Consider the following 13,674-nt stretch of genomic DNA (forward strand, 5'->3'; position numbering starts at 1 on the left):
TCCAAACATGCTGAATAGGAGGAGGGGACAGAATAGAACTTTACATAAGAGAATTCTCAAAGGGGATAAGCAATTGATCCCCCACCCGAACCATCTCAGAGATCAGAGATGAAAGAGATCCCATCCATCCCAGCAAGGTGTAACAGACACTGAAATGGCACTGAAGGCTGCTGCCAGAGCTAAAGGAATCAACATGGATATTTAACGGTCTTTCCTGAGAGAGGAAGTCACTATCAATGAATGCAGTGGGATTCTTTTGCCACTAGCAGAAAGCCAGACTGAACAGAGACAGGGAAGTCAGGGGACTCCAGCTGGCATCAGAACTGATTCACCAAAACCCTCTTTGTTGCTTTTCCCAAACGAGAAAGTTTAGAGACAGGGCAGCAACTGATCAGTTTGCCTAAGGAAAGCTAAACATCTTTTATTCTCCCTTCCAGAGGCATTAACAATCTCAACAAATAAAGGGCAAAATCACCTCCTCTCACATGCACGCAATTGATTTTACTGTCCATTACTGCATCTTGTGAATTGTGGTCTCTAAGCAGGTGAGAGAGCAGCAAGAGTAGATGGAGATGGATCCCTCCATTCTTGTGACTGCTCTCCCAGTCTGTGGGTTGGAGGAGCAGCCACTCCCCATTTGCTGAATCCACTTCAGAGTCCCTTGCCTCCTAAGTTCACACCAGCCCAGGAGAAGTAGTAGTCCCCAAGAAGGAGGGAGAAGAGGAGAAAGTCTGTCTCCTCTCACATGCACGCAATTGATTTTACTGTCCATTACTGCATCTTGTGAATTGTGGTCTCTAAGCAGGTGAGAGAGCAGCAAGAGTAGATGGAGATGGATCCCTCCATTCTTGTGACTGCTCTCCCAGTCTGTGGGTTGGAGGAGCAGCCACTCCCCATTTGCTGAATCCACTTCAGAGTCCCTTGCCTCCTAAGTTCACACCAGCCCAGGAGAAGTAGTAGTCCCCAAGAAGGAGGGAGAAGAGGAGAAAGTCTGTCCCTGTTTTAGCTGCAAAGTCCTGTCTAAGGTGGTCATCTAAGACTCTGAACTAAGCCTGGTTGGGAAACAACAACTCCATTTCATGAAAAGTTTAAAGGCTTTAATATTTGTTTTCACTCTAGTGAGGAATGAAACCAAGCCCTTTTGATATTTTTCAGAAAAAAAAGTGAGCCCCACCCCAGAATAGCCAACAACCCAATGATAAGGGTATTCACCTGGGATGTGTGAGATCTAGACTCAGGTTGACGCTCTGAATGAGGAAGAACAGGGTCTCCTACAGCCACTCCCCATTTGCTGAATCCACTTCAGAGTCCCTTGCCTCCTAAGTTCACACCAGCCCAGGAGAAGTAGTAGTCCCCAAGAAGGAGGGAGAAGAGGAGAAAGTCTGTCTCCTCTCACATGCACGCAATTGATTTTACTGTCCATTACTGCATCTTGTGAATTGTGGTCTCTAAGCAGGTGAGAGAGCAGCAAGAGTAGATGGAGATGGATCCCTCCATTCTTGTGACTGCTCTCCCAGTCTGTGGGTTGGAGGAGCAGCCACTCCCCATTTGCTGAATCCACTTCAGAGTCCCTTGCCTCCTAAGTTCACACCAGCCCAGGAGAAGTAGTAGTCCCCAAGAAGGAGGGAGAAGAGGAGAAAGTCTGTCCCTGTTTTAGCTGCAAAGTCCTGTCTAAGGTGGTCATCTAAGACTCTGAACTAAGCCTGGTTGGGAAACAACAACTCCATTTCATGAAAAGTTTAAAGGCTTTAATATTTGTTTTCACTCTAGTGAGGAATGAAACCAAGCCCTTTTGATATTTTTCAGAAAAAAAAGTGAGCCCCACCCCAGAATAGCCAACAACCCAATGATAAGGGTATTCACCTGGGATGTGTGAGATCTAGACTCAGGTTGACGCTCTGAATGAGGAAGAACAGGGTCTCCTACAGGTCATGTGAGCTGGAGGCTATAGAGGCAGTGTCTCTCTCTCCATTTCTCCTGTTGAAGCTGTTCCACTATGTATAAATAGCCATTAGAGCAGAGAGATAGATACTGACTCTATAGACCAGTGATAACTGCACTCACCTGCAATGCCATGTGAAACAAGGACTGGAATCAGGGTCTTCAACTGCCCATGTGGGTGCCCTGATCACCACACTATTGGCCATTCCAAAGTCTGTGGCCATGTCTATATCCTGGACCTGAGAAACCATTTTAGGTGAAACTGATACATTTGCAAGAAAAATGTTTTCACAAAATGGTATTTTTGCCAGAAAAATAGTTATTTTTTTTCCCCTGAACAGCTTTACTCTAAACTCACTTAGCCCCAGATTCACTACAACTGATTCAAGGAAGTTTGAGGAGGTGTAACTTACACCTTTCTGTGTCAGACTTGCTCCTTGAAATTAGGTTAAATCACCCAGTGGGAGGGAAGGTAAGAGGGCAGGCTGGAGTGGAGTTTGCCTCTAAGATATTTCTCCTGGATCCTTGAGCACTGCAGACAGAAGTTCCAGAATAAGGGAGGATTTTAGTCTGTGTCTCCTCTCTCTGCTTGTCCAAAGAGAGCAGGTAGCAGACCTAGTATGCCCTTGGGGGGGTATCCCTCAGCTAGGCACTGCTAGCAATTATCATGGTCTTCAGTGATTGACCTTTTTGCAGAAACAAGACTTCTTATCCTGGTTGACCAAGTGGGGTCAAGCCAAAACAGGCAATTAAAAAAAAAATCTAAAAGCCAATCTAATAAGAACTTTTAAATGGTAAGTTCCTCTAACTTTCACTAACTACATTGCTAACTCAGCTGTCTAGTAAAACTGACCAAATAAGTTTTACAAATAAAACTATCTAGCACAAAATGCACAGTTAGTTCTGTGGCCAAAACAGGTGAGAAACAGATAAGGTGTAGCAGGAATATTTATACCCTCAGTGAAATGTTAGGTTTCAGGGATACGCCCATGCCCACTAATATTCCCTATTCAAAATGGTCTGAAGGCCATCTGGCCAAGCATATGATTTCCATAATTTGGCTCTGCAGAGGAAATATCAGGAAAAGAACCTACTCTAGCCTTCCATATCCCACATCTTTTAGTAGAAAACTTCTGTGAATGAGGTGAAATGGCTTGAGTTTTGATTTTCATGCTCCTCCTGGGGCAGCTAAATGTTTTCTTTGAAAATGCACATCTTTCAAGCAGTTTTAGCTCAAGGGTTGAGAAATCTTTCCTGATGTCAAGGTTCTGGATCAGAAATGTTAATTAAAAACCAATGGGAAGGAAATTGATATCCTGTCTCTAAAAGTATCTGAAAAAATTCATTTCCTCAATAATCATCCAAAAGATACTGTTTACGGAACTAAACTTAAGTAACTGTAATAAGTTTCAAAACCACCGCATTTGAAACTTTAGGGCAGCATAGCATCTGAGGAGTTCAATGTGGCTATAATCTCATAACCCTAATAAGAAGGAAATGTCAAATTAATTCTACTTCTCATATGAAACTCTTATGACAGTGGATTGCAGTTGTTATGACTGCTGTTCTTATCACAGTTTTAATCACAAAAGGAATCTATCAGGAACTTAGATGTTTCATATTATTGTATATTAAGTTCATGTTCATTACATTGAACTTTGAAGCACTAAGTTTTGATTGGCCATATCATGTCTTGGTTCACTGTTAAATGAGACTTAACAATCCAGGAAAGGAATTAGCCATTAAAAACCCAAAGAGGATTGTCCAACGGCAACCCATACAGATAAGTGAGATGATGAATTCTAGTTCACATACCTAATCTTTGTAATCAAAATTATAGCAAGAATGGAATTTGCACACAATATGGATTGTATCAAAGGAACTTGATCCATTCCACTGAAGTTTTAAACCTTCTGCTCTTCTGGGAATGCCAAGGACCAGGGGATATCTGGAATGTGTTAGGATTCAAGGTTCATTTTCCCCATATCATTAGGTTAGTTCTACAAAAAAAATTGGATCCTACAATCTCTGGGACATATATAGTAAAGATAGCTACAAAACCTACCATGTGGACAAATGTCACTATAGCTAGACGCACCCCCTCCCCGCCAGTCCCAAACTACACCTTATTAGATTCTGGACTTTAACTTCTTTATGCAAAAGCCTAAGGCCAAGACTAGTGAGTGGGACTAGCATAATCATACAGTGGTGGGCAAGCAGCTATCACCCCTTGCATGGCTGCTCATGGTCAGGGCTGGCTCCAGGCACCAGCGTTCCAAGCAGGTGCTTGGGGCGGCAGTTAGAAAGGGGCAGCAGTTCCTTCTCCCCATTGTCGGCCGCGGCAGCTTCTTCCTTTTGCCAGCCATGGCGGCAGTTATTTTCCCCACTGCTTGGGGCTGCAAAAACTGTAGAACCGGCCCTGCTCATGGTAAAGGGGAAGCATGTAGGTAGGTATTCCTCACAATAACAGTCCCTGCACTCTTACTCTCGTGGGAGAGCAGGTGGTAGGAGGGAGGGAGGATCAGAGTACCACACCAGGCCACAGAAAAGGTCGGGAGTACCAAGGGAAGCATTCTGCACCCACTCTGCAGCCTCAGGGGAGCTCATTCCTACATGAAGGACAATCTCCCCAGTATTGCCCCCGAGCATGCAGAAGCCTGCACAGCTCTCTACTGCCCCCTACTGAACATTTTTGGCTTGCTACCACAGTCTAGTCCCAAGAAGAGAGACAACAAGCCTTGCATCATGAGTTGAAGGTAAACAGACTGAGAAGAATGCTTGGGCCTGATTTTCGACTTTGTTATTGTAATCAATAGCGTTGTACCCATGGTGGTAAAGGGGATTGGGGGAGTACAGCAGAATGGAGTGTCCTCAATATAGCAGAGGATGAATCTAAGAATTGAGCCAAATGGCTCCAAATGATTTCAACAGTCATGACAACACCTAGGAAGAGAGGGAACAAGCTTCCAAATCATGCAGAGGTTTCTAGATCAATGTCAATATCTTGAATTACTCCTCAAAGCAAAATGAGAAGCCACTGAGATCTTTGGAGATGACATAATATACACTATATAGCTAGGACATGAAACAGACTTATTCTGTGCTAGCTGCAGACATCAAATGGTCTTAGAGGCTAGCCTCATATCAAACACGGTCATAATTTAATCTGGAGGTCAGAGACATGTAACTGTGACAAGATCCTCAGGGGATTAGTGTCCACCATCCTTTACTCAAAAATAGATGAAAAAAAGGCATTTTGGCCACTACTATGAGCTGGAAATCAAGAAGTGGTAAGGGATCCAGGACCACCCATATATAGTGAGCCTCATTCTGACACACACACAATCAATCTTTGGCATACAATCTACATGCTTTCCCTTTACCTATAAGCATCACCTCCGTTTTATCGGGACTGACTCTTAATCAGCTAATCTCATCCATTCCCTGCTTACCGCCAGATACTTGGAAAGCAGAGAGGCTGCACTATTTGGGTCCAATAAAAAGAGAAAAAGTAGACCAGGGTATCATCCACAAACTGCTGGTAATACAAAGCCACTCTCACAAGCACCCCCAGCAGCCATCCAAACATGCTGAATAGGAGGAGGGGACAGAATAGAACTTTACATAAGAGAATTCTCAAAGGGGATAAGCAATTGATCCCCCACCCGAACCATCTCAGAGATCAGAGATGAAAGAGATCCCATCCATCCCAGCAAGGTGTAACAGACACTGAAATGGCACTGAAGGCTGCTGCCAGAGCTAAAGGAATCAACATGGATATTTAACGGTCTTTCCTGAGAGAGGAAGTCACTATCAATGAATGCAGTGGGATTCTTTTGCCACTAGCAGAAAGCCAGACTGAACAGAGACAGGGAAGTCAGGGGACTCCAGCTGGCATCAGAACTGATTCACCAAAACCCTCTTTGTTGCTTTTCCCAAACGAGAAAGTTTAGAGACAGGGCAGCAACTGATCAGTTTGCCTAAGGAAAGCTAAACATCTTTTATTCTCCCTTCCAGAGGCATTAACAATCTCAACAAATAAAGGGCAAAATCACCTCCTCTCACATGCACGCAATTGATTTTACTGTCCATTACTGCATCTTGTGAATTGTGGTCTCTAAGCAGGTGAGAGAGCAGCAAGAGTAGATGGAGATGGATCCCTCCATTCTTGTGACTGCTCTCCCAGTCTGTGGGTTGGAGGAGCAGCCACTCCCCATTTGCACTGGTCACCCAGGATGCTGAAGACACTGGATCTGCATAAAAAAAAACAACCAGTTCCCATGGCTTGGTCCTGGCCTGCCTCTTTCATCACCATCTCAGCTGACCCACTCATCAATGAGCCAGTTGGGAAGATTCTTTACTCTGTGTGTAGATGTGCTCAGGCACCCGCCTGCACAAGGGCCACCCCCTTGTGCCCATGCACATCCCTTGCGTGAGGCTTAAGTGCCGTAGAGGCCCTCCCATCAACTCTTCACGCCATGGAGGAATCTCACCCTTTGTGACTTGGATCCTATGTCTACATATACTTCTTTAAAAGCACGGAATAAAAATGTCAGCTACTGTAGGATTATTGGATTCATTTTATATTCTAAAAACACATGTTTACAACTACAGTTCCTTTAATTTCTATCTCTATCATTAATAAGTCAAACAGGCTAAAGTATACAACATTTAAAAGCTTCAAGTTTGGAAGGAATATCTGGAACATAATATGTTCTATAATTATTGCACAATGTGCTATTTTCTAGTGCTTATTCTGTAATGAAAGAGGTGCCAGGGCTCAAGCAATTTTTTTACTTTCATAACTGATGTGGCAAGCCCAGAGGTGCTGGGGCTATGAAGGGCCAAGCCTAGAGGTGCTGGGCCTCAGCCCTGGGAGCCCCTGGAACAAATTAAGTACTGCCATTTTCTTAATACCACCTAACTCTTAGATAATAGAGCTTTTATAAAACTGGCCCAATCTTAATATTCTCACTGCACATTTTTCTTCACATAATTACTTTCTTTTATTTTTTTGATAGGCCTTCCGACTTGCCTTCTGTGTACATGTCTGGGGACCACAGTCTACTGTGATGATCATGAACTCGACGCTGTTCCTCCACTGCCCAAGAAAACCACCCATTTCTACTCTCGCTATAACAGAATCAAAAAGATCAACAAAAATGACTTTGCTAATCAAAGTATGGATGACAGTTCTGATGCAATTGGTTTCCCTTTCTTTTTTCCTTTTCTGCTTCATGCCATTTTAAGTGGTAAACTGTCTTATATAAGACATGTCAAATCTATCAATGTCAGTGGGACACATGCTGAAAGTTAAGCATCTGGTAAAGTGCTTTGCTGTACTGGGGCCTAAGCCTTCAGTAACTTGACTATAGATTCACTAAAATTCAATCCTAGAATTAGTGCAAATAGTACAATACAAATAATTGACTGTTTACCTGTGTCCTTGCTAGCATTTCGAATTAACATTAAAGGGGAAAAAACCCACAGAGAATTTAAAGTGCAGTGGTTAGTTCTCTTCTTTAAAGAAAGCAATCATTTAAAAAGAAAACGAGTCCTTGTGGCACCTTAGAGGCTAACCAATTTATTTGAGCATAAGTTTCGTGAGCTACAGCTCACTTCATCGGATGCATGCAGTGGATGCATCTGATGAAGTGAGCTGTAGCTCACGAAAGCTTATGCTCAAATACATTTGTTAGTATCTAAGGTGCCACAAGGACTCGTTTTCTTTTTGCGGATACAGACTAACATGGCTACTACTCATAGAATCATAGAATATCAGGGTTGGAAGGGACCCCAGAAGGTCATCTAGTCCAACCCCCTGCTCAAAGCAGGACCAATTCCCAGTTAAATCATCATCATCATACTCTGAAAATCATCATTTAGGCAGTATATCCAGTAATTAGCAAGAGTAAGACAGGAATCTATGTAAAAGCTTAAAGAAGTTTCTTCATTTAAAGATATTTATTGATTTGCTCTGGTATGAACAGGAAAACCTTACGGAAAAGGAAATATTGAGGCTAAAATTTTCAAAAATGTGCTAAAGTTAGGCTCCTTGAGGCCTAAATTTTCAAAATCAACTAGTGATTTTGAGTCCCTCCATTTTTTAGGTAAGCAACTTATGAGGCCTTAAAGGGGCCTGCTTTTCAAAAAAAGTTCAGAGCCCCCAAAATTGATTTCAAAAAATGTTCAGTACCCAGTGGTTTCCACTGAAATCAAGCCAGTTTTTGGGAACCCAAGTTTAGCCACCCAATTTTGAAAATTTTGTCCTGACTGATTTTGTTTACAAAGTAAAACACCAGTACTGAACCGTTAAAGTAGTGCACTTAGAATTAATCATGTAATGTAACACACCGACTTATATCATTACTTCATTAATTTGAAAATGCCCTATTTATTCTTATTGAGTAAGACTGCCCATCTCAAACATGTTTACAATATCCAGAGTCACTACCAGGCTCACAACCAACCTACTAATTTTTTTTTTTTTGTGAATCCCCCCCATGTACACACACACACCCCTTTTAATGGTAAATACGTTTTTTGACCAAAAGAAAAAATACTTCTTTACGAAAAATTGTTTCATTTTGCTGGAAAAAAAACAAAAATCAAAACCTGTTATCACTTTTTACTCTTTTCTATTGGAAAAAGTTAGAAAAAAAGGAGGCAGTGGGTAATAAAAGTGTTTGGATGGAAATGCTTACTTTTTTAACCTCCCTCCTTTCCTTTTTTCAGTATGAAAAATATTTTGCCCTAAAAAACTTTAAAAATTTCAGAAAATTTTGAGAATTTGACATTTCATTCTGAAATTTTTCAGATAGGAAAAATTTTGAACAAAAGGAGAATCTTTTTATTCATACTCATTTTTTTCAAACCAGCTGTCCTCAGAATCTCTCAAAATGTAACTTGTTCCAATTGTGTAATTTCACTCTCAGTGGAACACCCCCCCCCCCACTTCAGTTGCTTACTGGACCTCCTAGAAGTATGTTCTGCTCTTGAAGCTCCCATAAATTGCATTTGCGCTCATTATTAATGGAAGCTGGGCCCTTTCAGAAGAGGAAAAGTTCTTCAAGCCTCAAATTGGCATTACTGCATTATTAAAGACCTCTGGAAGAAGTAATCAATGCTCTCCCATACAAGTACATGTGTGTAATTAAATACCCATATAAGGGGATGTTCATATGTAATTAAAATGCATTTGCTTTTTTTTTTCCTTTCCTTTTTAGGTTTTAAGACAATCAGAAATAAGTTCTGGAGTGCTCTAAATATTTTATTAATTTTCTCTGCCAGACAATTTAAAGAGGATTGATTTGACATCAAATTTTATATCCGAGATCGATGAAGATGCCTTCAGGGAGCTGCCCCAGCTTCAGGAGCTAGTGCTCCGCGATAACAAGATAAGGCAGCTCCCCGAGTTACCGCCTACCCTGACATTCATTGATGTTAGTAACAACAGGCTTGGCCGCAAAGGAATAAAGGAAGAAGCATTTAAAGTGAGTTTGGGATTGACAGAAAAATCTCTTCTCCTCTCTGGGGGAAATTGTGGTCTGACCAGAGCACAGAGGTGCTATGTCCACCTTTATGGGTGGGCAGAGCCTTGGCTCTCCTTTCCAATTTGCTCACCAGTGTAGCTACACCAGCACTTTGTGGAATGCACACTGCAGTGCATAGATGTTACCTCCTTCTCTGGAGCAGCAGGTAGACTGCAATTTCCTGAGCGACACCCTTCCTCCTAGTAGCAAAGCTATCATGTGCTGCCCTTTACTCCAGGCACATCACTAAATCACAATCCAGGCCTTGATCTTAATACATCTAAATAATAAAAATAGTGGGCCAGATTCTCATGCCTGATCTGACTCTTCTACACTGTCCAGTTGTCCCAAAGGAGCTACATTCTGGCTGTACCTGATCAGCTATGAATTCCTGCATGGAAAAGTGGCTCTCAGACAGCATAACAAAGTTTGCAGAATCAGCTCCTGCACCAACTGCTCCCTCTCAGCCTAGTACCTAGGGTGAGATGTGGAATGCACAACCCAGCCCCCAGACTCCCTGATGGACTCTCACTCATGCATTCAAGGGGGTCTCAGACATGGGAGAAAATCTGCCCCACTATTCCACACATACACACCTGTCATCCTAGAGTCTGAAAGAGCTTGGCAAACGTTAATGAATTCACAATAGCCAGTGAAACAGGTAGGTAGTCTTATGCCTGTTTTACAGATGGGGGAATTGAGACAGAGAGGTTTACTGACATCCCCAAGATGATCAGAAGGGACGGGAACTCAGGAGTGCTGATATTCTGTACCTTGGTGTAATTAGAAGATACTGCTTCTCCCAGACTTGCCACTATTGATATGCAGGGGTCTATCTTACTTTTGGGGGAGGAGGGTAAAGATTATTATTTAGAAACATTTTGCTTGAACAAAAGTGATTTCTGCCAAACAATAACCTGATGACTCCTCAAAGTAAAAAAAAAAACAAAAACAAAAAAACAGGTCCAAAGGAAGGGCTTTCTGCAGGTAGCATGTGCATTTTAAAACAATGCTGAGGTGAAGACTCCACTTAAATATTTATTTGCCATTCTCAGTTGCTTTACCAAGACAGCTTATCTCTGATAGTAACTGATCTTGGCAATGCATGTTCCTATTTATATTTCATTGTAATTTTTTTTTTAAAACCTAGAGTCATGTTGATTTAAAAGGAATTGTTGAGTTCAGTTTCTCATTGCAAAGATGTATGTAAAACTTACTGTCTCCTTCTTGGAGATTTTACAAAATTCTAGTTTTTTTAGGAAACACTCCCCTTCCTTCTCTTCCAGGATATGGTTGATCTGCATCATCTTTACATCACCGACAATAACCTGGATCACATCCCACTCCCGCTCCCTGAAAGCCTCCAAGCTCTTCATCTTCAGGTAGATTACAAAACCAATTGATTTTTTAATAGCAAAACAGAACAACAGATATAACTGGGAGAGCAAACCAATATTAGTGCTTAGTGGTTTGTTTGTTTTTAAAACTTCAGGTAAACTCTTATTATCCAAATGGATCATGGGACATCTGAAACCTTAGGCTAATCAGGGTATTGAATACATTCACTCTTTCTACTCATTTCAGAGTCAGGTGACAAAAAATGACATTTGAATAATCCAACTAGTACTCCATCTGGATATGAATCATTAAAACTTATCTGTGCAATGTAAATATTTTCAAACATAAAAGGCCATATTCTCCACTGATATTATTTAGTATTGGCAATGGAGCCATTTTGATTTATACCAAAGAAGGAGCTGGCCCACAATTCAGAACATAAGTTTTTTACCATTTGTCATGGGGTGCTTTACTCATCACTAGGTGGCACCTCCTCCTGGATGCTCTGAGGATTAGCTCTTTACAGATCCAATACCCTATTCTACTACTTACTGCATCCCTGCCACCACTCTCTCTTACTCTCTGTGTCTTAAGGTGTTCTGTCTTCATGCTTAGCCCTCCAGCCAGGTCACTATAGTTCTCCCCTTCCAGGGTAGGGAAGTCCCTCTGGACAACCATCCTAGGCAGCCTGCACTCTGCTGCCTGGTCTGTGCCATTTCTCCTGTGGCTGGTAAGGGAACCTAGGGCCACCCACTATTCCAGGTTCTAATCCAGGGACCCTATACCTGGCAACTGTAGTCTGCTTTCCCTCAGACTCTGTTGGGGCTTTCCCTGGATTCCTTCCTACAACTTCTAGCTCCCCACTCTCTGAGTGTACCAGCTCAAATGCTCTCCTCCCAGGGAGAAGCTGCAGGCTACTGAAATCCATAGCATCAAACTCCCTGCCCTACAGCCCTTGTCTGCTGTCAACTTACTAGCTTTATACCAGCCCCTCCTGTTCCTCCCCTGCTGGGCTCCATCTTCAATCAGCCCTTCAAGGCCTGGGTCATCCCCAGGTGCAGCCTATTAGCTTAACTGGCCTCTCCTCAGCCTCATAAATCCCTTCTGGGCTGCTGTGGGCTAAACACCCCATTGCACATTCATACTTTGATTCCAACCTTTTAAGAAATAAAGACCTGTATAGAATAAATGTATTCTAACAATGTTAATCCATTCTATTGGTTTCAAATTGCTAAACTGGGGCTACATACACCACTACATATTGAACAATAGTACAGACAGGTAACAAGCTGGATTCCCTCCTGCACCAATATCTGGCTGGTACAAAAGTGTGGGAGGGGCTCTCCATAGCTGTTAGATGCTCCTCATTTTGAGACATGTCATTTTAGTTCTAAAATAACCTATGTCCAACACAAATTTGGTGTCCTATCTTTTTATTGGTGAAAATTGTTTACCTCAGAAAAAGAATCACAAAGCTGGAGTTACAGGAAGAGTTAGTTATACTAAATGAATGAATCCCACAGAATTTTAAGCTTCCTGCATGAATTGTGTGTGTGTGTGTGTGTGAGCCCTTTATTTAGGACCTTTGACAAACATTGCATTCCAGATCTGTGCCTGGCAAGTTTAGAGGTCTGAGGATGTCAAGGAGCTGACTATAGTTCCATGATTCTTTGGGCTGAGGATTTGCTCTGGTCTCTCACCTTCCCACTTTCCTCCACCCAGTCTTCTTGGTCTTTTCCAGAGAGTGTAAGGGGTTGTTTCAGGCTGCAGTTTTATACCAGTTGAGAGCTCCTCCTCCCTGGGAGAATTGTCAGTTGGCTATCTGCAGCCAGTATCTGTCTCTTTTGCACTTTGAGCATGAAAAGGCACTGGTCTGGGAGATAACCTGGTCCTTTGTGCTTATGTTACTTTCTTTCATAACACAGAAAACATGTCAATGCATTGGTTTTCAAAGACAATTATCATCAAACATATATTTTTGTCTTTCTGGATATTTTTGCTTTTCTTTTTAGAACAACAACATTCAGGAGATGCATGAAGACACTTTCTGCAAAATGAAAGATGTTGCTTATGCCCGTCGAGCTCTAGAAGACATCAGACTGGATGGCAATCCTATCAACTTGAGCAAGACTCCTTCTGCTTACATGTGCCTACCCCGTTTGCCAATCGGTAGTCTCATCTAAGCTTCGACAGTGGCCAACACTGTCCTCTGACATGGTAGTGCTATGACAAATGAACAAGTCATTGCTACAGAAAGCCCAATGCATATTATTTTCAGAGCTCATTTGACAGGTTTTTAATCAGTAATGAAATTAATGAAAAAGACAAACGATAATGTGAAATGCTAAGAGATGTACTGAAATATAGGCTGTGCGATGCTATAGATACCAATGCATTCAATACGACAACTGCATTGAATATATAGAAAGAGGGGATCAGAACAACGGAAACTGTATAACTTGGATGCAATCAGATGTAATGTATGCATGCTAAAATTTAATAATTTTATATAGATTTAAATTAATTATAACAATAAATGAATAACACAAAATGCATGTACGTAAGATCTATATCCACGACATTTTCATTTTAATTGGCTTCATACTCTCAGTGAAATACAAATCTTTGCTTTCTACTTGTTTTCTGAAGCACCAGATTGTTTTGGAGAAATCCTAATAATATTCCAAAATATTTGGAAAATATTGAACCTGCCCTTGTATCAATACCGAAATGTGGAGAATAAACATATACAAGTAAATAAATTTACATAAAATGCTTCTCATTGCCTTTGTAGTAATAATTGGACATTATAATCTTGATGAAACGCAAAGCCTTGTTTTCTTTATCTTTGCTAAGCTAGCCA

At 41.6% G+C, this 13,674-nt stretch overlaps 1 protein-coding gene across 1 annotated transcript in view; it reads left to right on the forward strand.

The window, feature by feature from the left end:
- Positions 1-13,280, forward strand: part of EPYC (epiphycan) — a 40,392-nt gene extending 27,112 nt beyond the window's left edge. The window contains exons 4-7 of the mRNA XM_084617645.1: positions 6,963-7,121; positions 9,232-9,434; positions 10,760-10,855; positions 12,824-13,280. Coding sequence (XP_084473771.1) covers positions 6,963-7,121; positions 9,232-9,434; positions 10,760-10,855; positions 12,824-12,994 — 629 coding nt within the window. The 3' untranslated portion in view covers positions 12,995-13,280. The remainder of the gene's footprint in view (positions 1-6,962; positions 7,122-9,231; positions 9,435-10,759; positions 10,856-12,823) is intronic.
- Positions 13,281-13,674: the final 394 nt, after the last annotated feature.

The sequence above is a fragment of the Lepidochelys olivacea genome, assembly GCF_965140295.1.
Source record: "Lepidochelys olivacea isolate rLepOli2 genome assembly, chromosome: 1".
Taxonomy (NCBI): Eukaryota; Metazoa; Chordata; order Testudines; family Cheloniidae; genus Lepidochelys; species Lepidochelys olivacea.